The sequence below is a fragment of the Arvicola amphibius genome, chromosome 1 (genome assembly GCF_903992535.2).
Source record: "Arvicola amphibius chromosome 1, mArvAmp1.2, whole genome shotgun sequence".
Classification (NCBI taxonomy): Eukaryota; Metazoa; Chordata; class Mammalia; order Rodentia; family Cricetidae; genus Arvicola; species Arvicola amphibius.
In genome coordinates this window covers 891,490-916,807 of record NC_052047.1, presented here as the reverse complement: position 1 = coordinate 916,807, position 25,318 = coordinate 891,490, and the positions used below count along the sequence as shown (strand labels likewise).

Genomic DNA, 25,318 nt, shown 5'->3' with positions numbered 1-25,318 from the left:
GAGCTTTCACCCAACTGTCAACCATGAAAAACTCAACACAGGTCAGTCAACAGACATGGGCAATTCAGAAAAATAAATTAGCCTGGGCTACCATCGCTGGCTCAGCACTATCAGGCCACTAAAGTTTGAGGGGAAACCTCCTTGTGCAGCCTGAGATCTCTAAGGCCAGTTCTTCAGTAGAAGGGCTATGGAGGTTTACAGATCTTGGGGTACCTATGTCTTGGTGGCTTGAAAGTATGAACAAGAGGTTCATTAAATACCAGTAAATTCTCTGAGCATGGCACTGCCTGCCTGTAATCCCAGCAGTGGGAGAAGGAAGCAAGTGGACATGGTACAAGGTCATCTTGCCGACAGAGCAGTTCAAGGCCAGTCTAGCTATAAGATCTGTTTCAGCCTGGTGGCCCGTGCTTTTATTTTTTATTGATTTATTTTTAATTACAAACTGTTGGGCCTATTCTCAGGCTTTATTGCTAACTAGTTCCTACTTGTAAATTAACCCATTTCTATTAATCTACGAATTTCCACATGACTCATGACTTTACCTGTGGTCTAGTACATCTTGTTACTCCAGGGGATGGCTAGCATCTCCTACAATCTGCCTTTCTATTTCCCTGTATTTTCTTTTTTTAATTGATTTTTATTGAGCTCTACATTTTTCTCTGCTCCATTCCCTTCAACCCTCTCCCAAGGTCTCCATGCTCTAATTTACTTAGGAAATCTTGTCTTTTTCTACTTCCTGGCACACACTTTTAAATACAGAATTCTCTGAGTTCAAGGCCAGCCTGGTCTACAGAGCGAGTTCCAGGACAACCAGGGCTACACATTGAAACCAAAATAAATAACTTAAAAAATGAACTTGTCTCAAAAAAAGCCATACACATATAAAAAAGTATCACTATTTGTTGATGATATGATACTATTCATAAGCGACCCCCAAAAATTCTACCAGGGAATTCCTACAACTGATATGCACCTTCAGCAAAGTCGCTCAATACAAGATTAACTAAAAAAAATCAGTCGCCCTCCTATCTACAAATGACCAACGCTGTGAGACAATGGTCTGTACCCTGATACTTGTATTATTTTAATAAAATGCTGATTGGCCAATAGCTATGCAGGAAGTATAGGCAAGATGGCCAGGCAGGAAGTAGAGGGGGGCAATGAAAACAGGAGAATTCTGGGAAGAGAGAGTCAGCCTGCAGTCCTCACCCAGACATTGAGCAAGCATGATGTGACTGCCTCACCAAAAAAGGTACCAAGCCACGTGGCTAACAAGATTTATGGGCTAATATAAGTTATAAGAGTTAATAAGGAGCCTGAGTTACTAGGCCAATCAGTTTATGATTAATATAGGCCTCTGTGTATTTCTTTGGGACTGAACTGCTTCAGGGACCAGGTAGGACAGAAAACTCGGTCAACAGACCAAGGGGCTGAGAAAGAAATCAAGGAACAAACACCCTTCACAACAGCCACAAGTAATATAAAATATTTTGGGGTACTAACCAAGTAAGTAAAAGACCTGTATTGCAAGAACTTCAAGTCTTTGAAGAAAGTGAAGAAGATATCATAAGATGGAGAGATCTCCCATGCTCATGGATTGGTAGGATTAACATAGTTAAAAAAGGCCATCGTACCAAAAGCAATCTACAGATTCAACGAATCCCCATCAAAATTCCAACACAATTCTTATACAGATCTTGATAAAATAATAACAAACTTCATATTGGAAAAACAAAAAACCCAGGATAAGGAAAACAATCCTGTTCAATAAAAGAACTTCCAGAGGTATCACCATCCCTATTTCAAACTGTGTTACAGAGCTATAGTAATATAAACAGCTTGGTATTGGCATAAAAACAGGTTGATCAGTGGAATCAAATCGAAGACCCAGACATAAATCTATATATCTACAGACACCTGATTTTTAACAAAAAAGCCAGAAATATACAATGGAAAAAAGAAGGCATCTTCAACAAATGGTGCTGGTCTAAATGGATGTTGGCATATAGAAAGAATGCAAAATAGATTCATATCTATCACCCTGTACAAAACTCAAGTCCAAGTGGATCAAAGACTTCAACATAAAACCAGATACACTAAACCTGATAGAAGAGAAAGTGGAGAACAGCCTTGAATGCACTGGCATGGCTGAACAGAAGACTGATAGAACAGGCACTCAGATCGACAATTAATAAATGGGACCCCACAAAACTGAAAAACTTCTGTAAGGCAAAGGACACTGTCAACAAGGCAAAATGGCTGCCTATAGAATGGGAAAAGATTTCACCAACCCCTTATCAGAGAGAAGGCTAATATACTATATATACATATATACATGCATGTACATATGTACATATACATAACTCAGGAAATTAGACATCAACCATCAACAAACCAAAAAATCCGATAAAAAAATATGGTACAGATCTAAACAGAGAACTCTTAACACAAGAATCTCAAACAGCCAAGAAGCACTTAAAAGAAATGTTCAACATCCTTAGTCATCAAGGAACTGTAAATCAAACCAACTCTAATATTCTATTCTATCTTATGCCTGTCAGAATGGATCAAAAACACAGGTGACAGCTCATGCTGGTGAAGATGTGGAGCAAGGGAAACACTCCTCCATTGCTGGTGGGAGTGCAAACTTTAACAGCCGCTTTGGAAATCAATATGGAGATTCCTCAGAAAAACTGATAACCCATCTACCTCAAGACTCAGCTATATCATTCCTGGGCATATACCAAAGATTCTCCATTCTAGTGAGACCACGTCTAAAACATAAGAAAAAGTCAAAGTAGGGCTGAGAATACAGATCAACCGGCAGGGTGTTAGGAATGCAGGAAGGCCACAGTTAGACCTCTAGTTCTATATAAACCACCAGGCATTGTGACATTAACCAGATGTGGTAGCCACGGTTAGACCTCTAGTTCTATATAAACCACCAGGCATTGTGACATTAACCAGATGTGGTAGCCACAGTTAGACCTCTAGTTCTATATAAACCACCAGGCATAGTGACATTAACCAGATGTGGTAGCCACGGTTAGACCTCTAGTTCTATATAAACCACCAGGCATAGTGACATTAACCAGATGTGGTAGCCACGGTTAGACCTCTAGTTCTATATAAACCACCAGGCATAGTGACATTAACCAGATGTGGTAGCCACGGTTAGACTTCTAGTTCTATATAAACCACCAGGCATAGTGATATTAACCAGGCATGGTAGCCACGGTTAGACCTCTAGTTCTATATAAACCACCTGACATAGTGACATTAACCAGGCGTGGTAGCCACAGTTAGACCTCTAGTTCCATATAAACCACCTGACATAGTGACATTAACCAGGCATGGTAGCACTCCCAGTAATCCTGGCACCTGGGAGATTAAAAGCAGAGTCAGGAGGTCAAGGGCATCCTTTGCTACATTTAAGCTTGAGGGCAGCCTGGGCTACAGACTGTCTCTCAAAACAAACAAGTCAGGGTACACATGTGTCAGTTCAGGCACAGGGAATCCATGCAAGTTGAACAATGAATGTTTCTGATGAGGACAACTGCAAAACCAGGCTCATCAAAACAGCAACAAAATATCCATCGAAGGAGCAGCTCCACTGGAAAGCTAAGAATCAGACTGAAGCAAATTAGACTGCTGCTTAAATGATAATAATTAAAGATTATAACTTCACCAAATTGCCCTGCTATAGCTGACTAAGAAGGTTTGCTTAGCCCTACTCTGTCCAAGGGGAATAAATTATCTCATGAGTCCATTTCATCCAATGCTATTTAAAAAGCTGATGAAATGCTTAAACAATTCATTCTATTAATATAGAAATCCATTATAGGACATAAATATGAATCGAAGTGTAAATGGCATTATGAGTAAAGTGGGAAGTATTGCTGTATATAGCCCATAAAATAAGGCACAAGCATTCCTGTTCATTTTAAGACGAGAGAGAGAGAGAGAGAGAGAGAGAGAGAGAGAGAGAGAGAGAGAGAGAGAGAGAGAGAGTAAGCCAGATATCAACCTTGGGTGTTGCTCCTCAGAACTTCCCGTCTTGTCTTCTGAAGTAGGTCTCTCAATAGGACACAGCGCTCACAGATTATGCTAAAATGGCTACTCTGCAAACTCTAAGGATCCTCTTATCTCCAGATTCCCAGTTACTGAGATTACAAATATGCATCACCATGCCCAACTTTTTTCACAGGTTCTAGGACTCAGACCTGGGAGTATTCACACTTGAGGCAAGCAATCTGCCACTGAGCACTCTCCCCAATCCTGAAGTGAAGTCATACCCCATTACGGTTTTGTTTTGTGTTTCCCTGGTGGTTAGTGTATTAGTTACTTTGCTCATTGCTGTAATCAAATAACTATATATGGAAGTTTCTGTCCCACCTGGAACCACAGTCATTCAGTCCCAAATAAACTCTCAGAACCTTATATTAATTATAAACTGCCTGGCCTATTGCTCAGACTTATTACTAACTAGCTCTTACAATTTAACCCATAATTCTTACCTATGTTTAGCCATGGGGCTTGGTACCTTTTCTCAGTAGGATATTCTCATTTTACTTCCTCTGCATCTGGCTTTCCTCTTCCCAGAATTCTCCTAGTCTGGCTGCCCCACTTTTACTTCCTGCCTGCCTACTGGCTAGTCAGCGTTTTTCTTGTTGTTGCTATTTGTTTTGTTTTTAAAAACCAATATGAGTGACAAATCTTTACAGTGTACAGGAGCATCATCCCACAGCAAATACCCAATATGAGGAAAGGGTAATTTTAGCCTTCAGTCAGAGGGTAGTCCACCATGGCAGAGAAGGCTGAAGAAGTCAATCACATTGCGTCCACAAACAGAAAGCAGAGAAAAGGAAATGCTGGTGCTGTGTTCACATTCTCCTTTCTGTTTTATATTCAGTCCAGGGCCCTGTGCATGGAATGGTATTGCCCACATATAAAGTTTTCTCACCTCAATTAACCCATCTAGAAAACTCCTTACAGACATGCCCAGAGGTCTGTCTCCTAGGCGATTCTATCTAATCCTGCCAAGTTGACATCAGTATTAACCATCACATTTAGTTAGAATGGAGCATCTTCCCTACACCTGTTGAGCATCTGTACATATTCTTTTAGATTTATTGGGTTATTTTGTAGAAGGAATGGCAGGCTGCGTCCCGCCAGCCAGCTCCTGCATGGCTAGCTTTACACCCGAAATAACAACATACAAATTGTATTCATTTAAACATTGCCTGGCCTGTTATCTGTAGCTTCTTATTGGCTAACTCTCATATCTTGACTAACCCATATTTAGTAATCTGTGTAGCACCACGAGGGGTGGTTTACCAGGAAGATTCTTAACCTGCGTCCATCTTGGAAAAGAGAGCTATGGCAACTGCCTGAAGCATCTGCCTGATTTTGCTTTCTCTCTCCCACAATTCTGTCTATTCTGCCTACCTAATTTTCTGTCCTATTAAAGGGCCAAGGCAGTTTCTTTATTAACCAATGAAAGTAACACATAGACAGATGACCATCCTTCATCATTATTTAAGTTATATTAAGCTATATTGAGTTATATTAAGGAGAGGAGGAAGGGAGGGGGCGAAGAGGGAGAGAGGACATATGTGTGCACACTCGTGATGCACAGCTGGAACAGAGGCTGTGTGACATCTGTGTCTTCCTATCAATCCCCACCATTCTGAGTCAGCGTCTCTCACTGAGCCTGAAGCTCACAGTCTCAGTTAGATCTGTTTGCCAGTGGACCCCCAGTTGTCTCCTCCACCGCCACCTCCCCAAGCAGGAAGGGGTTGGAGATGCACTCTGCCACCCTAGCTTTAATGTGAGGCTGGGCATCTGAACTCAGCCATCAGACAAGTACATTGTGCCATCTCCCCAGCCCCCTAGCTATCAAGTTTTTCCAAGTTCCTTAACTATTCTGGGTCTAATCCCTCTAAAGATGTGTACTTTGCCAATGTTTTCATTTGTGCTCTAGGTTGTCACTTCATCCCAGTGACTGCTTCCTTTGCCCTGCAGAAGCTATCTAGTCTGATGCAATCTAAGGCTATTTACTCCAATTCTCTTGCCTTATTTTATTGAAATAACTTATTAATTCTGTAACAAACACATTGCAGGCATAAGGATAAATAGGGCAGGTAAATATTCGAACAGGAAGATTAAAATTCACATCAGGACTTTTAAATCAAGACATTAGACTGAAGATATATGTTTGCTATTTACACAGCTTGCCAAACTATATTCAAATAAGCAGAAGAAGCAATAAACTACTGACCTTAAAGAGAAAGTAGGACATTCACTTGTATAAAAGATCTAATGAAATGGTAGAATTCAAAAGGCAAACACAACTCGGCTGATGGATGAAGGAGCAAGGCAGAGAGAGCGCTATCCAGAACAATCCATCAGGCAGCCTGCAGGAACTGGAGCCAAACTGCATGTGGAGAGCCTGAAGGAGTCCAGAGAGCCAACCTGGCCCTTCGGGACACCTGAGGGTGCTGGGCTTGTGCCAACCAGCAGGACAATGACAGGGGTGAGCAAGAGAGTCTGATAACAGCAGGAACATTTGAGGAGCTGGACCTGGACCTTGCTGGTTGGCAGGCTGATCACTTCCCCCACTCAACAGAGGTCAGCCAAAAAACAAAAACAAAAACCAGATTTCTGGCTGGGCCTAGTAATACATGCCTGTAGCTCCAGCACTCAGCAGAGACAGTATTTTCTGAGAGATGAGACCAGCCTGGGCTACATAGTAAATACCAGGCCATTCTGGGCTACCGTGTGATAGCTTGTTCCTAAAAACCAAAACGGAAAGAAGAGAAACATTGGAATTCCGAGGGAAAAAGCAACCTGATAAAGCCAAAGCTTCTATGTGGGTGCAGGAGAACCAGAAGAAAGTGCTCCAACACAAGGGGCCTAGGACCACAGAGCAAAGCAATGGCCACTACATTCTGGCTCAGGAGGAGACTCAACCACACAAGTCAGGAGTCTAGTGAAGAAACAGAACAACTTCCACCACACCAGTTACCCAATCCTTTCTGAGACAACCAAAGATCAGCAGGTAATCCAGAGCCAAGAAAACACACATGGAAAATAAAACACACATCAAAATAGTTTAGTAAAACATTCTTTAAAACTCGTATGAAAGCTGTGAATATATTCAGTAGAAGAACACTTGCCTGGCAAACCTTAGCTGTGGTCTTCAGCAGAGGCAGGGCAAAGGAGCGCTGGTGGGAGGGCGGGAACAAGTATAGACAAAATGCTAAAGAGGAAAATCCACAAAAAAAGAATAGGGCTGGGAATGTAGCTCAGCGGCACATGCCTCCCTGGGTTCAATCCCCAGCACTCCAACCAAGAAAAATAAATTTGGAAGAATCCTTTTAAAGCAATTTTTAAATACTTGGAATTTCAGAAACATTTAGAAAAATAAGGAAAGTGAACAGATAATCTTGAAATACATTAAAAACAATGAGAGGCCTGGGAATTCAGCTCAGCAGGTTAGGCACTCTCTCGGCAAGCACAATCAAGCTGGTTAGAGTCCCAGGACATGCTGATACACACACACACACACACACACACACACACACACACACACACACACACACACCTGGCATGCAGAGGTGGCAGCAGGAGGCTGAGGAGTTCAATGTCTGGCTGTGCAGATGGCTCAGGGGATAAAAGCACTTTCCACGCAGGCCTGACCACCTGAGCCTGATCCCTAGAGCCCATGGTGCAAAGTGAGAATCAGCTCCGAAAATCGTCTCTGACCTCCACTTGCATATGGTGGCATGCGTGTGCCTGCACACGTGCGCGCACACACACATGTATACACACACTTTTTTATTTTCTTAAGAAAAGGATTTCATGATCATCTTCAGTTATATGGCAAGTCCAAGGCCAATCTATGTTGACAGAGGATTCTGTCCCACCCGGTCCCGCAGCCACTCAGTCCCAAGGAAACACACAGAGGTCTACATTAATTACAAACTAGTTGGCCTATTAGCTTAGGCTTCTTATTAACTAATTCTTATATCTCAAATTAGCCCATTATTCTTGTCTATGTTAGCCATTTGACTCGGTTCCTTTTATCAATGAGGCATTCTCATGTTGCTGCTTCTGTGTCTGGGTTCTTCTGTGTCGACTGCAGACTGACTCTTTCCTCTTCCCAGAATTCTCCTAATTCTCTTTGCCCCACCTGTACTTCCTGCCTGGTCGCCCTGCCTATACTTCCCACCTGGCTACTGGCCAATCACCATTTTCTTAAAACAATACAAGACCATTGTTCCACAGCAAATTTGGGATTCACAAGACCCTGTGTGATTGTTATTCTTGGTTGTCACCTTGATACACCAAAGAGAGGGAGCCTCAGGTAAGGATTTCTGCCTCCAATAAATTAGCTTGTGGGCCTATTTGAGGGGCATTTTCTTAATTACTAACCAGTGTAGGAGGGTGCAGCTTCTGTGGGCATTGCCATCCCTAGGCAGTTGGGCCTGGACTATAGGAAGAAGTTGAGCAGGCCAGGAAAGGCAAGCCAGCAAGCGGCGTTCCTCCTTCAGGCCTCTACCTTCACAATGGACTTTAGCCTGTATGCTGAAATAAACCCTTTCCTTCCCGAGTTACTTCTGAACTGTTTATGGAAAAGGACACAAAGATGTACAGAATAAAGTACACACGGCATATGGAGCCAATCCAAGAGACACCCAATCTGACAAAGTCCCTAGAATGAGGATCAGAAGACTACAATAAACTTTGAAGTTAGCACATCCTGGAGCTGAGCTGAGAAAGTTCTAAGTCGTAAGAACCAAAGGGATGTTGAGCATTGTGGCATATGCCTTTAATCCCAACAACTGTGAGACAAAAGTAGACAGAAGTGAATGAACTCACAGAAGTTGGTCCACCAGCTGGTTCCAGGCCAGCCAAAGTTCCATGGCGAGGCCCTATCTCCAAAAAATAAAATGCAATAAAAAAAAAAAACTATACAAAGGCCACAGTTAGTGGTTATACAACGAATTCCCTTTCTTCAGGGAATTTAAAATAATTTAATATAAAAGAAAAAGGGATCGTGTACAAAGGACTGAGACTCAAACTGACTCCTTGGAGACAGGGGATATTAGTAGATAAGGAGCCATGATTTCAAATTTTCAGAAAAAAAAGTACTTTTGGCTCCAAATTCAGCACCCAGCTCAATAACAAATAGGAACTAGAATACAACAAACTCAGTTTTAGGCATGAAAGCGCTCAGAAGGCTCACTTCCCTCACATCCTTCCTAAAGAACTTATTTCGGGATGTGTCCCAGTAGATGACAGCATAAACCAGGACAGGAAAACTCAGGATCCTAAACACTGTGAGTCAAATTCAGAGAGGGGAGGGGATCCCAAGAAGATGGTGTGTTGTAAGCACCAAAAATCCATGTGGTTTGGAGAAAGGAGGGGTATTGGTTCTAATTTTAAAAAGAGGGAATTCAAAACATAAAATATAACCAGGGTACAGAAAAGAAAATAGCACTATGACAAAGGCATGTTGTGCCAGAAAAAAAGGGAGGGAGGGAGGGAGGGAGGGAGGGAGGGAGGGATGGATGGAAGAAGGAAGGAAGGAAGGAAGGAAGGAAGGAAGGAAGGAAGGAAGGAAGGATAGATGAATTAAGGCAACTAGGAAACACCTAGACAAAAGTTTGTACTTACTGAGTTCACTGAAAGAGGACAGAGCTGGCTGCAACCAGTGTGCAGCCTGCAGCACAGGCAAGGGATCTGTTTCTAAGGAAAGAAGTCAGATATGGTGATGTGCTCCTTTACTCTCAGCACTCAGGAGGCTGAGGCAGCACCGTCACCAGTCTGAGACCAGCCTGGGCTATATTCATCAGTTCCAGGCCAGCCTGAACTACAAAGTAATGCCTTGGTTTTTGTTTGTTTGTTTTTGATTTGTTTTGTTTTAAAAATAACGAAAACCAAACCCCACTCCATGCCCAAAGGAAAAAGACATGGCAGTACAGCCAGTGCCCTGGTTATGAAGAACTCATGGTAGATGAGAAAAGAGATGCAGTTGCTATTTATGTTGGAAGCTTGGGAGCCCAAGGGTCATCACCCCAGCCCTAGAGAGAAGAATCGCAATCTCGGCATACAGACTAGGTCTCACTGAGTAGTATTTATGGAGTCTCATTTTAGGGAATTCTAAAATTGGAGATGTCTTTCATCTTAGGCCAGGACAACGTTGATTATGTTGGGTCTCAAGACATAAACTACAGTATGCTAGGACCATTTACTTTGCCTTTTTAAAATATATACACTATCAACTGACACCCAGTTCTCCCTTTGGATGAGCATTCTCTGGAGGTGAGAGTCATTTTCATTGTTTAAATGTTCATCAACTAGCCCAGTTCACTTGAAGTTAGGGGCAGATAAAAGGAAAAAAAATATATCTGCACCTACAGCTGAGAGTAACCAGGCAATCATGCAATAAGAAACCTCAGGGAAAAATGGCTGTGATGCTCTCAAACAAAATGTGTGTTTAGTTTTAAATCATTATTCTTTAACAGAAATGTTGAAAAGCAACCAAATCTAGGGAATTCGCAAATGCCACACTTTCTTTCTTAGTGGCAGATATGTGAGGAAAAGAAGTCATAATAATGGGCTTAATAACAGAGGTAACCGTTGAGGTCCGTTACCTCAGGAGACTACTACGAGCTTTAGTCTATGGGTCTCTCATGGAAAAGTAACATCCCGTAAAAATATAATACCATTTATTTTCCATATTATTTTTCACAATTTCAGGCAGAGAGATAATTTGTATTATGTATCTTTGATCATCTACATACCTCGATCATTTCCCCACTGTTACCTTCCAAGCCCCTTCTTCGGAAGTCCCCCTCCTACCTTTCAGATCTGTTTAATGTTTCTTTATTTTTGTGCCTCACTGAATTTAATAAAAGTTTCTTGGTTGGTGAGATGGTTCAACAGGTAAACGCACCCGCCACCATGCCTGATAACCTAAGTTTGATTCTCTGAATTCATATAGTAGGGGAGAAAAATGAATTCTGCAACAATTTCATTTCCATATCTCAACTATGAAATGTATGCAACCACTCTTGTATATACACACAAGTATATCTGAATAAAAATATAATAAAAAGTTAAAATTCAGTAGCATTGTTTATATGAATATGGAGGACCCAGGTGGGAGTCTGTGAGTTAAAGGCCAGTATGATATACATAGAAAATTCTAGGACTACCAAGGCTAGGACTACATCCAGCTTTTTTAAAAAAGGAAAAAAAAACCCACGATTAATAAAAATAATTCAGAAAATCAGCTATCATAACAAAAATACTTGAAATTTTCTTTATTATATATTTTACTAATTTCTTCCAGCAACCACACTCATCATCTTAGGTAGCTCCTGGGATATATACACTATTCTTTAGAGACACGGTTAGAAGTTAGAGGTATAGTTACCAGACAAGAGAGATAAAGGCTTTGGGAGTAAAGCATATCAGACAGAAGAGGAAGGAAGCACTTACGGCTTGGACTACATGATCAGCTATGCACTTTTACTTATTATATATACATTCTTTGACTTAAGGAATTAATGTATCAGTTCCATAAAACTCTGTATATCTTGAGCCAGCTGTAGTGATACCTGTGTGTGATCCCAGCACCAAGAGGCTGAAGCAGGAGAGTTTCAGCCAGCCTGGTGTACACACAACAAGACCCTTTCTCAAACAAGCAAATGAACAAATAAAACACCCTTGCTCCACTCGCCAATCAAACCCTCTCCACATTTCTATAAACGTCTAAGCAGATCCATATTTACTGGGCCCCCTGCTCTGAGTCAGACCTAAGGGACAATGAATGGAAACCGACATCTCAGCTCTCAAGAAGCTCACAATGTTGATAAAAGACAAGAAAATCCCTGATGGTGCTTCAGTATCATGTGAGAGACACAGGGGCTGGCTATCATCTGTTTAGGGCCTGGCACAAACAGGAGAGGAGCTAACACTTGAAGGTATTAGAGAGGGAGTGTTCAAAGGTCACTGCCTCTTTGAATTGAGACTTAAGAGATAAGCGAGAATAAAACAGATAAGCAGGTGTAAAGGCTCGGGAGGCAGAGCACTACAGGACAAAGAGGAAGAGATGGGGTAGACATGCTTGTTTGCTTGGAAAAGTCAAGTATCTCAAGGCTGCTGGAACAAACGTGTCTGTGCTGGAGTGGCGGGAATAAAAGGCCAAGCTCTCCACAGAACCAGGCCACTAAAGGAGAGTGGAAAGTGAGTTCACGGAAGAACAAGTATGAAGAAGGCAGGCCCAGTTTGGGGAAGATGATGCTGAAGCAAGGTGTAAGGAGGATGCCTCTGAGCTGGCAGAGAGGCCATTGTAGTAGGCCAGCCAGCAGAAGACAAAAAGCTACGATGCGCTCATGTGTTACTTAGTTTGCATGCATATAAAAGACTTGAGCACAGACTATTTTACTGCTGTAAAAACAAGTTTCCAAATTCGGTATTTGCATTTTCCCTCTTGTAATAAGTACCCCAAATTTTTCCTTAGCAATTGCCAGGTTGATAAACATAGTTTTTTTCCTTTTATAAAACTATACATGCATGGTTTTACACAGCTATATAAGATCTAGGAACCACAAATTAGAAAAAGAAATCAATATTTGACTTCCTGAGATTGTCTCAGTTCACTGAACGTGATGATCTCCACTTGCATCCATTTTCCTGCAAGCAAGATGACTTGGTAGTTCTTCTTTTTCTTTCTTTCTTCCTCTTCCCTCTTTTTCTTTCTTTCTTCTTCCTTCTTTTTCTCCTCCTTCTCTTCTTCCATTTGTTTTTGGAAACAATGATTCTCTGTATAGACCATGCTCTCCTGGAACTCACACTGTAAGTCAGGCTGGCCTTAACCTCGGATCCTCCTGCCTCTGCCTCCCCAGTGCTGGGGCTAAAGGCCTGTGCCACAACACATGGCTGACTTGGTTCTTCTTTATGGCTGTACACAAAATCAGTGTACACATACCGAATTTGTTCCTATCCATATCTCTGTTGCTGGCATCCAGGTTGATTGCACAACTTAGTGATTGTGAACAGCGTTGCACAATGCAAAGCTCTCCTCTCAAATCTCTTTGGTACTACTGTTCCCAGGCTGCAGGGAATAGGATCTTGTACGCGACTAGCAGGCACCGACCACAGAGCTGCGTCCCTAGTCCTGCTACCACAGTAAATCTAACACTAATGGGAAAGGAACAAGACATTTGGGGAAATGAATGTTTTCTTTTAAATGGTTAGAATTCAGTCACACTTTCTCTCGCAGAAAAGAATTCCAAAAATGTCCTCCAGGATTTCTCCTCCTTGGTTATCCAATCAAACACTAACTAGGAACTCTTGCAGAAGGACTCTACAGATGAATTGAAGTTTGTAGTGATATATTATTCGTATTTTGATAAATAAATCTTGCCTGAAGACCAGAGGCAAAGCAAAAGCCACAGGCAATGGTGATACACACCTTTAATCCCAAGATTTAGGAGACAGAGGCCACTGGATCTCTGTGAGTTCAAGGCCACCCTGGATTACACAAGGTCAGTGCAGAAACAAATCCAGGTGGTGGTGGCTCACACTTTAATACCAGCACTAGAGGGAATATAAAATGGGAGGAGAGAGGGGCTTAGTCTGCTTAGTCTGCAGTCACCCAGCCTTGGTAGAGGTAAGACTTCTCTAGTGGCCAGCTGCTTTGTTTTTCTGGTTTTCGGGTTAAACCCCAATTTCTGTCTCTGGGTTTTTATTATTTTATTATTATTTATTATTTTGTTATTAGAAACAGAAGTTTCTAATCAGAAGACTTAGAAAGTATCCTGGTGGACACAGTGTAGCGATACAAGCCTTGGAAGCAGAGAACAGCAGAAGAGTGAGCGAGCTGAAAAGGGAAACGAAAAGATGAAGAAGAAGGGGACGCAGAAGACACCCGAAGCAGTGCGTCACCACTGCTGCTGAGCTTGGCGACGAGAGACCCATGGCTGCAGAGCGTAAGAACCACCACCCAGTACAATCAGAGTACAGCTGAAGAGGAGGAGAACCATAGCTGCAGAGCAAAAGAACCACCACCCAGTACAATCGGAGTACAGCTGACACCCAGTAAATCGGGAGTACAGCTGAAGAGGAGGAGGAGCAATGATATGAAATAAGGGGAAACCCACAGAATCAGCTGACCCAAGCTAGTGGGAGCTCACTGGCTCTGGACTGACAGCTGGGGAACCTGCACTAGGCCCCCTGAATGCAGGTGACAAAGGTGTGGCTTGGGCAGTCTGAGGCCACTGGCAGTGGCACCAGGATCTAACCATAGTGTGTATGAACTACTTTGTGGAGCCCACTCTCAATGGAGAGATACCTTGTTCAGCCTAGGCACAATGTGTGTGTGTGAGAGAGAGAGAGAGAGAGAGAGAGAGAGAGAGAGAGAGAGAGAGAGAGAGAGAGAGAGAGAGAGAGAGAGAGAGACTGAGGGCCTTGGTCCTGCCTCAATAAAGTGATGGAACAGAATTAGCTGACTTCCCAGGGGAGGCCTTACCCTCTGTGAGAAGCAGATGGGGGTAGGGTGGGTGGAACGGAAGGAGAGGAGGAAGGGGGAACTCTAGGATTGGTATGTAAAAGAAAAAAGAAAAAAAAAAACATGGAAAAGAAAAGAACAACTACCCAGCAGCCACCAGGGACAATTGGGGACCTAGGTCCCACGACTACATGGAAATAAATTCTGACAACATGCTAAAGGAGTCTGAAAACTAACTTATTCTTAGAACTTTGGAAAGAAATGGGCCTAGAGACCTTGACTCCATCCTTGTGAAACCTGGAGCAAAAAGCCAAGTGACTGTGCCCAGACATGTGACCTACAGAACTGAAATCAGGGTACAAATGACTGGACTTTGTTTCAGCGGCTATCGTGGTGACTGGTTACAGGAACACTGGGACACAAACACATTTCCATAAAAGACTTCAAATGTGCTTGCTCATGGGGCTGGGAATGCAGCTCAATTGAATGCTCGCCTAGCCGGCATGAGATCTAAGGTTCAGTCCCTAGTGCCTCGTAAACCATGTGCAGACCCAGCAAATCCAGAGAAGTAAAGGCAGGGTCAGAAGTTCAAGGCCATCATCTGTTGTACTGAAACTTCAAGGCCAGCCTGGGCCATGAGAGATGTGGTTTGAATAATAGATATATTCTTCGGTCTCTGGTATTTGAATGCCTGGCATCTGGTTGACCTGTTTGGGGAGGCTTAGGTGGTGTGGTCTTACTAGAGGTATGTCACTGGGAGTGGGTTTTGAAAGCCTGAAGACCTTTGCCATTTTGAGTTCACTCTCTCCATGATATGTGAGTTCTCAGCTGTTCTGCCACCAAGCCTGCCTGCTGTCATGTTCACCACTAAGATGGTGATGGACTCCTATTTTCCTCTGAAACCTTAAGCCCTCCAAGCCCTTTCATCTATTAGCTGCCTCGGTTATGGTGTTTTTAGCACAGTAGTAGGAAGCTAGCTAAGACAGAGACGTGTTGGAGGGCGAGGGCCACTTGCTGGTTCCCGGCCACTTAGCCCTGAAATAATCACATGGAAACTATATTAATTGTCTAGAGTTCCTTTTCAAGCCCTCTCAGGTTTTGCATGGATTTAGTCCACCACATCGGTGCACCAATTTGTTGCTAAATATTCTACAGTACAGAATCCTACACACAAAAAATAACTAGTCCAAAATTTCAGTGACACTGACATTAAGAAGCATTGCTCTTAGCCAGGCTTTGTGGTACACTGTTTTTCGTTTGTTTCTTTGTTTTGTTTTGAGACAGGGTCTCTCTACATATCCTTGGCTATCCTGGAACTCACTATGCAGATTATGCTGGTCTTCTACTCAGAGATCTGCCTGCCTCTGCCTCCCAAATGCTAGTATTAAAATCATGTGCCGCCACAGTCGGCTAGGTGGTAGTGCATTGTTTTAATCCCAGAGGGTCAGCCTGGTCTACATAATGAGTTCCAGAACAGCCAGAGCTACAGAATAGTGAAACCCTGTCTTAAAAATAATTAAATATAGGGCTGAAGAGATGGCTCAGAGGTTAAGGGTATTGAGTGATCTCCCAAAGGACCTGGGTTCAAATCCCAACACCCACATGACAGCTAACAACCTTCTGTAACTCCAAGATCTGACACTCTCATACCGACTCACCTGCAGGCAAAACACCAATATGCATAAAATAAAAGTAAATAAATTTTAAGAAAAAATTAAATAAAAATAAAATTAGACCCAAGCAAGGGTTTTTAGGCTGGCATGTTGACCAGCAAGCTCTGATTTTCTTCCTTCCTTTTTTTCCCCTTCTTTTTCATTTTTTGGTTTTCTAAGACAGGTTCTCTCTGTGTATCCCTGGCTACGCTGGAGCTCACTCTGTAGACCAGGCTGACCTCAGACTCAGAGATCCGCCTGCCTGATTTTCAACAAAAGCAGAGAGAGGAGTGAAATGTGGTACTAACGATGAGATCTAATAACCTATTAACAGACTTGCTCTGTCCGCGCACTAACTCATGCAGAAGGTGTAACCACACCCAAAATCCTTCTCTCGGGAACGTCCTGAGGTATAGTACTCTGTTATTAGCAAAGAAAGAGGAATATATTTACAGAAACACATAACCCCACTGAAAAACATCAAACTGAAGTGATCGAGAAGGAACCACTCCTCTGAAAAGACACTCAAAACAGTCTGCAAACAGAAGATGCTGAACATCTCTCGTCATGAGGGAAACAAGATCAGAATGAGCTATCACCTACTCCCAGTAGGATGGCTAAACACTCAAAACAGAAAATAACAAGTCCTAAGGAAAGTGTGGGAAAGCTGGAACCCTTGCACACTGCTGCAGGATTGTAAAAGATACGGCCACTATGAAGAATAGTATGAAGACTCATCACATGTGGGCTGTGAACATGGTTAAGAGGGAGGAAAGGACTGGAGGAAGGGGGGGCTCTAGAGGGGAAGAAAGACCAAGCAGTGCACATTTTTTCTCATATTCAGATTACAGAACACACACACAAAAGCAAAAGTAACATTTGTGGAAAAGGAAGAGGGAAGAAACAAAAGGGTGGTAGAGGCAAGGATATAAACAAAGTACAATTACACATATGATAAGTAAGATGAAAATGTCACAGTGAAACCTTTTATTCTATGTGCTAACTAAAATATTAATTTTAACTATATAGAGAGGCATTAAAGTAGGGGCCTATGTTATCATATTCTGTCCGTTTTGTTTTTTGAGACATGGTTTCTCTGTATAGTCTTGGCTGTTCTGGAACTTGGTCTACACTGTAGACCAGACTGACTTCAAACTCAGAGGTCCCATTCTCTGCCATCTGAGGGCTGGGATAAAGATGTGCTCCACTTCACCCTGCTGGGGCTGTAGTTATTACTAGTAGAATTTGCATGCCATGTGTAAGGTCCTGGGTTCAAGCACAAGTACCACACACACACACACACACACACACACAAGAACTACTACAGTCATCCCATTTTTCCCAGTTTCTGGTGCCAACAGGCCTGGGCTGCTCTCAGCCGTGGTCAGAGAAGCTGCCTTTTTGCAGTGGAGAGCAGACAATGAAGAGATGTGTAACTGACCCAAGTGAAGTGGGTAAGAGACTGAGCTGCTCGGTCCTAACCGGGACATCTACATCAACCCTATTACCAGCAAGGTTCGGGGAACATTCAGAAGAAGGGGTGAAAAGGATGTAAGAGCTGGAGGATGGGAAGAGCGTTTGGAACATGGACTCTGGACACGACAAGGCCATGGCACTCATGAGCTCAGGCAGCTGCAGTTTCCCGAGCAAGCCCTGAACAAGAGCAAGCCAACCACATTCCCATCACAGACAGGGTACACATCTACAGGTCCCAAGAGAGCTACTCATTCTATTCTGAGGAAGTGGCCACTGGGAGGTTTCCAGGCTTCAGTGGATGGCCCCACACCCCATGCACATATAGGCAACAGCAACTGAATTTACTGGGTCATAAAAAAGAAAAAGTTGGGCTGGGACCATGTTGGGGGAGATACAAGAGGAGCTGGAGGAGGAAATGGGGGTAGGAGGTAGATGCGACCATATTTCGTTGCATACGTGTATGAGACTCTCAAAAATAGAACTTAAAATTAAGAACAATTATTATCATTAATAGTCAGAAGGTAGAAGCACAAAGACCTGAGACAAGTCTGGGCATTACAGTGAGACTTGAGGGGAAAATGGGAGAGAGAGGGAGCAAAGGATGGATGGTCAGAAAAGAGCAGAGACAGAAGTCAAGGAAAGAGATGGAAGAGAGAAACAGAAGAGAGAAAAGGAGAGGAGGGGAGATGACAGGTGGAAAAATACTGCAGGGTTCTATTTACATGAGGTATTTTCAGAGCGTCAAACTAATAGAAACAGAAAAAAGGATGTGGTTACCAAGGACGAGGGTGGGGTACAGAGCCAGAAGGAAATGGGGAGTAGTTCAACTTTGCAAGATGAAAAAGTTGAGATCTGACATACCCAAGGTACAGAGAGTACATTTAAAAATATTTACTTAGGTTGTTGTATGTTGTGCTGCACATCTTTATACCAGCACAAGAGGCAGAAGCGGGCTGATCTCTGTGAGTATAAGGCCAGCCTAGAAAACACAGTGGGTTTCAGGACAGCAAGGGCTGGATATGAAAACTGTCTCAAAAGAAACACACAAATCAACAAGAAACAAAAAGTATTATGAGGAATGGAGAGATGGCTCAGCAGCTAAGAATATTGACTGTTTGGTTTTTTTTTTTTTTCAAAGGACCTATGTTCAATTCCCAGCACCCGAATGGCGGCTAACAACAATCCCTAACTCCAGTTCCAGGAGATCCAACACCCTCTTCTGGCCTCCACAGACACTAGACACAAAACACCAGTACACATAAAAATAAAATAGTTTTTAAGTTGGTAAGGATGGAATCTGCTAGAAAATTTATCATTTCTTCAAGGTTCTCAGGAAGCATTGTAATATCAAATGACTACATGCCACCCCATGCTTAAATTTGGTTTTGGTTTCATTTTGATTATTTTTTTTTTGAGACAGCGTTTCACTAGGTAGCTCAGACTATATTACAACTATCAATCTTCTTCCTAGCCTCCTAAATCCTGGAGCTGCAGGCTTACAGTTGAATTTAAAGCATTACTGGTCATGGACGGTCTCTGTGCGCAAGCAACTTTGGAGCTAATCATAGCTCTAGAGATTTAATTTCAGGCAAAGGTCAGTGCACGGGCTTCTCCTTCCACCAACTTTTGGGAATACAGAGCTACCTACTCTAAGTGCCCTTTGAGTCAGAAGTTTCTGGAGACCATATTACTCTTGCTCTTGTGAATACTGTTACAGCCACCACTGACACGTCAGTAACTCTCCCTGAACTAAATCCTCCAAAATACCCATATTAAGACACAAACAAACCATTTGAAAAACAGTGCTAATATAAGCCGAATGTCCAGGTATCAGAAAGTTTAGATGACATGCTTATAATACCAATGCTTGGGAAGTAAGGGAAGAAGACCCAGGACAGGCAACATTACAATTTTGTCTCAAAAAACAAACAACAAAAGAACTGTTGAATAAGTACCAATTAGAGCAGGCCATTGTCTGCCGTGGTGGCATATACCTATAATCCCAGCACCAGGAGGACTGCCACAGGTTCAAGGCCACGCTGGTGCATATAGGGAGTTCCAGGAGACTCTCTCCAAGAGTCAGCAAAACAAAAAATGTTTGTCCATTCATTCAAGACAGCCCTGACTGAAGACATACTAAAAGTGCCAGGGCAGTCATTTTGGAGACAATGTCTCAAAGTTTAAAACTTCTACCTAAAGCTCTTAAAAATCTTCAAAAGAAGAAGTCTTAGACTTCAAATTTCATTAGAATTGCACAATTTTTTCCATGTTCCAGAATATGAACAGAATGACTGGAATGAAAAATGGGTATAACCTCAGCATATTAAATTACCCCAAACTGCCTTTTTTGGGGGGGAGGGGGAAGGGAGGTGTTTCAAAACAGGGTTTCACTGTGTAGCCCTGGCTGTCGTGGAACTCGCTCTGTAGACCAGGCTGGCCTCTGCCTTGCGAGGGCCGGGATTAAAGGTGTGAGCCACCACCAACCAGCAGTCCCAAACTATCTTAACTTCCATTCTTCCGGATCTTAAGGACAGAAGAAAACAGGTATTCTAAACTAAAGCCAACAAATTATAGGGCTACTGTGCTATCGTCCTTACCCCAAAGCCAAAAAATTACAGGTTTACTCCATTGGAGTAAACCCCAAACAAAAATAGATACCAATTTGTAAAACCCACACTGCTAGAAACACACACAGGTGCAGTGAAGAGTTACCACAGCCAGCAGGTCCTGAGATGTGTGTGCTATAACAGTCAATGAAAGAGAAATACCAACTCAGAGTGGTTTATTTAAGCTGGTTGACAGAGCAGGTTTCTGCGCCAAGAGTTAAGAGTCTAACTCTTCAATATGCTACAACACTTGGCACACACAGAAAGCGTTATTTCCAGGGTAATTTCCCATCAAAACAGTGGCAGAAGATGTCATACATTAGCTCACTCTGAGAATGACGCCTTGACGTTGGAAAACTTGTGCTCAGGTACCTGGCTATCAGCTAACTTACACAGAGAGCCTGTCCGGTGCCCTTGCACTGCTGCCCTGGAAGCAACTACTGTGGGCACCAAAAAGCTGGCACTGGTGAACGCTGTGGCAAGGGGGGAAACACGAGGCCAGTGTCCGCAGGACTAGCTCAATGGATCACTTTCCTTTCCACTTCCTCTCATCCTTCTTTTCTGTTTTGCTGAACTATCATTCACATACTACAGAATTTACTCCTTTAAATTCAGATACTACAGAATTTTTTTTTTTAAAAAAAAAAAAAAAGCCTACCCATTAGTAGCCAGTCTTTATTTTCACCCAACCCTAAGCAAACACTAATCTATTCTAGTCTTTACTGCTAAACGGCATCTCACTGCGTGATTACAGTACCCAAGGTCTTTTCTTTGGATGCAGTGGAATCAGCAAAGATGAACACCCTAGCCAGTACTCAGACTCCTGTTACAGTGTAACCGTCTGCAGAAACTATAACATTAATTGCAAAATACTAAGCTTTGGGGGGAAGGGAGGAAATTTAATTACTGTTTTGTTTTTAACTAGCTCAAGATGCTTAATTTTCCAGAGGAGGCTACAACTACCACAGTGACATCGGAGCTAAGGGAAAATTCTGTGCGTGAAGCTCACTGATAAATCAAATGATTAAGTTTCCCCTCCTAAATTATGGGGAAAGGGCTGGAGACATGGCTCAGCAAGTAAAATCACTTGCTGCTCTTGCACAAAGGACCCAGGTTTAGTTCCCAGAACCCTCATATATTGGCTCACAACTACCCATAACTCCAGTTCCAGCGGCTATGACGCCTTCCTCGATCCTCCACAGGCACCAGGCACATACACTGCCGGCAAGACATTTATACATATAAATTAAAATAAATGTCTTCATTTTGCTTTGTTTTGTCATTTTTGTCTTAATAGTTTTTTGTTTTGTGGATCTTTTTTGAAAGAGAAAGAACATAAAGTTGGGTGGATAGAGAGATGGGGAGGATCTGGGAGGAATTGGGGAAGGGGAAAAACATGATCAAAATATATTGTGTGCCGGGCGGTGGTGGTGCACGCCTTTAATCCCAGCACTCGGGAGGCAGAGGCAGGCGGATCTGAGTTCGAGGCCAGCCTGGTCTACAAGAGCTAGTTCCAGGACAGGCTCTAGAAACTACAGGGAAACACTGTCTCGAAAAACCAAAAAAAAAAAAAAAAAAAGTTAAAATATATTGTGTAAAATAAATTTTAAATAAAAATTGCTAGCTGGGTGTGGTGACACTTGCCTTTAATCCCAGCACTTGGGAGGCAGAGGTAGGTGGTTCTCTGTGAGTTAGAGGCCAGCCCTGTCTATGAAGCAAGTTCCAGGACAGACAGACTTGTTACACAAAGAAACCCTGTCTCGAAAACCAAACAAACAAAAGAGAGTGCACAATAAACCCTCTCCGTGAGAAATCAAATCTAGTTAGTTAATACACTGCTAGGGATAATGTGCAATTTAGAAGAAGTAGAGGAAAAAGAGAAGAAATTGAGGTTGTGGAGCTAGCTCAGACTGTAAAGGACTTGCTGCTCAAACATGAGGAACTGAACTTGGTGCCCAGCACCTGCACCTTGTAATCCCAGGGCTGGTTAGGCAGAGACAGATGGACCCCTAGGCTCACTGGCCAGTCAGCCAGCCAGCCTCCTAGCCTATTTGGAGAGTTCTACTGGAGACACTGTATCAAAAACACAAGGAGGTGGCCAGGCGGTGGTGGCACACCGCAAGCCTTTAATCCCAGTCTGGGGAGGCAGAGGCAAGCAGATGGGAGTTTGAGGCCAGCTTGGTCTACAGAGCAAGTTCCAAAACAGCCAGAGACACACAGAGAAACCCTCTGGGAGAAAAAAAAAAAAGCCAGGAAGGTGGTCCCTCAGGTTATGACTGCTATACTCTTGGGTCATACTAAGAGTAACAGAAGAGGAGGATCAGACATTCAAGGTCATCCTTGGCTACCTGTCAAGTTCTAAGCCAAGCTTGGCTACATGAAAATTTGTCTTTAAAAAGAAATTTTGAGTTTAGCGTAATTTTTTTTTGAGACAAGGTCTCTCTCTCCCCCCTCCCCCAGCCCCTCTAGCCCTGGCTAGCCTAGAACTTGCTATGTAGACCAGGCTGGCCTAGAACTCAGAGATCCGCCTCCCAAGTGCTGGTATTTAAGGCCCTCTGGCAAGCTTACCCTAATTTGATAACTGACCATGATGCAAATTCAGAAAGCTAGAAACTTTCATTAATGGAAGGCATGACTATTTTTAAAGCGTGTGTGTGTGTGTGTGCGTGCGTGTGTGTGTGTGCGCGCGCGTGTGTGTGTGTGCGTGTGTGTGTGTGGTGCTGGGGATTGGACCTAGGTGCCTCTGAACTATAGCCTCAACCATATCAGAAAATCCGTGTGTTCTAGTGCCAAAGAGTGTCTGTGTTCACATCTGTGGAAATCATTCAGAGTCAAAACAAAGTCTAAAACTCTACCAAACCCCAAAAACCGAATAATAGAAAGCTAGGTAGTTTTTCTGTTTGTTTTGGTTTTGATTTTTCGAGACAGGGTTTCTCTGTGTAGCCCTGGCTGTCCTGGAACTCACTCTGTAGATCAGGCTAGCCTCGAATTCCACCAGCCTCTGCCTCCCTGAGTGCTGGGATTAAAGGCATGCATCACCACTGCCCAGTTGAAAGCTACTTAGTTTTAAGTTAAAAGATTTTAAATATCCCAAAACAGTTTAACAATAAATGGTCACCTGGCAAGGATGGAATTCTAAGTTGGGTTCTAATACTGGTGGTGCTCAATGCACAACTATTTCTGGCGGTGCTGCTGCAAACAGAACATTCGATTTCGGTCTTATGTCCTTAATACCGTGAGCTGTCAAATCGTCTTTTCAATCTGCAGCATGTCACTCATTACAGAGTAATGACTTAAACATGCAAACGTCAAATAAAAACGTAAGATCTACTTGGACTGCGATGGTTCCTTCTCAACTCTTTTTTTTTCATACTAGTAAGAAGCACCACCAGCTGACCCAAAATACCTTTCCCACACCTTCAGGCCTCTTACTGCAAGCAGCGTCCTGCAGAAACACCTAACACTGCTGACAATGTGGGAGGCATTGATTTGTAGCTGTTTTTCCATTGGAGTGATGGATTTTTGAGAACTACTCACGACGTCTACTAGGTCCCCCTGGTGACCAAACAGTGCACGAAGGCAGCAGTAGGGTTCTAAAGCCGGCGGGCAGCGGAACAGAAAAAAATCATGAAAAATTAACACGCCAACAGCACACACGACGTGACTGAGAACCGCGCTCGCACGGCCGCGGAGATGACTGGAGAGCCGCACAGCAGTCACGATCCCCTTTCTGTGGACCAACGCGAATACCCACCGCCTCGATCCGGCTTGCCGATCCCTCCCTCCCTCCCATTTAAACCAGCGTTGGGGTGGGAAGAGCAACCCCAGGGGCTCTGCACCGAGGCGCAGCCGCTGGCGGGGACTTGGGGACCCACTGGCATAACAACTGGTCACGCACGATTCTCTGAAATATGGAGGAATGACACACCACGTTTTGCTACCCGAGACACGGAGTCGGAGATGGCAGGGCTGGGGGCCCCCGAGCAAAGGTGGAGCACGCAGAGGAGGGACCCGAGCCGGGACTCGGAGGGGCGCAGAGCTGGGGCGGCGCCCGGGGAAGGCGGGGGTGAGGATCGGGACGCGGGGCTAAGCGGGACCGAGGAGGGCGCGTGGCGGGGCCGCGGCCGGCCTACCTGGAGGTAATGGGGTTTCCTCAGCCAGGCCCCCGCGCAGAGACTCCTCGCCATGGCACTCACATCGCCCCGCCGCGCCGCAGTCGGAGGCGGACCCGAGCGCGGCCGCCCGCCCGCCGGCCTCCCCGCCCCTGCCCCGCCGGCCTCCCCGCCCGCCCACTGCCCGCCCCCGGCGCGCGCTCCCGGGGCCTCGCGGCGCTGTGGAGGGCGGCGGAGGGCGGCGGAGGAGGCCGGCTCGGCGCGCGCAGCCCCGCCCCCACCCCCGGCCGCGGCTCCGCCGACACAAATCCGCCTGCGCCTAGGCGCTTAAAGGGGAGGCGCGGACGGGGGAGGGGCGCGGGCGCGAGCGGCGCGGGGGTGCGCGGAGCGTGGGCTCGGGGCAGCGCCCCCTTTGCGGGGGCCGGGCTCGCAGCTCCCGGTGCTGAACCCTGAGGTCCGCGCTCCTTCTGGACTCTGTATCGGGTGGCACTGAAATTCCGAGGACGCTTGGAGCTGCTTCTTAGGGGACCCGTTCACAGTCCCGCTGCAGGGAAAGGAGGCGCCCGCGGTCCCGGAGACGCCGCCACCAGTGTCTGCGGGAGGACCGGGCTCCTTCCCGCTCAGTTCTGCGTGACCTTCCAGCCACTTCGCCGCTTTGCATACCTTCAACTTTTTTTCCTTTTTTACAATTTCGACTGTTTAAATTTGCATTGTTTACAAAACAGCTTCCGAGTTTTCCTTGCTTCTGCCACTGATTTTAAAAGTTAAAAAAATAAATGGCGAATTGAATACAGTTCCGAAGGCAGGAGCCCTCCAGGGACGTGGCAGAGCGACTCAGTTAAGACTACACAACGCAGGGCGTGGCGCTCTTTGACACCGATGGCCAAATAAGGGAAAAAGAGCCACCCTAGAAGGAGTATGGCAGTTGCTCTGAGCGACTTTAACGCA

At 44.2% G+C, this 25,318-nt stretch overlaps 1 protein-coding gene across 1 annotated transcript in view; it reads right to left on the bottom strand.

Annotated features, from left to right (window-relative positions):
• Positions 1–24,506, bottom strand: part of Dipk1a (divergent protein kinase domain 1A) — a 70,499-nt gene extending 45,993 nt beyond the window's left edge. The window contains exon 1 of the mRNA XM_038317291.1: positions 24,392–24,506. Coding sequence (XP_038173219.1) covers positions 24,392–24,445 — 54 coding nt within the window. The 5' untranslated portion in view covers positions 24,446–24,506. The remainder of the gene's footprint in view (positions 1–24,391) is intronic.
• Between the last annotated feature and the right edge of the window lie 812 nt (positions 24,507–25,318).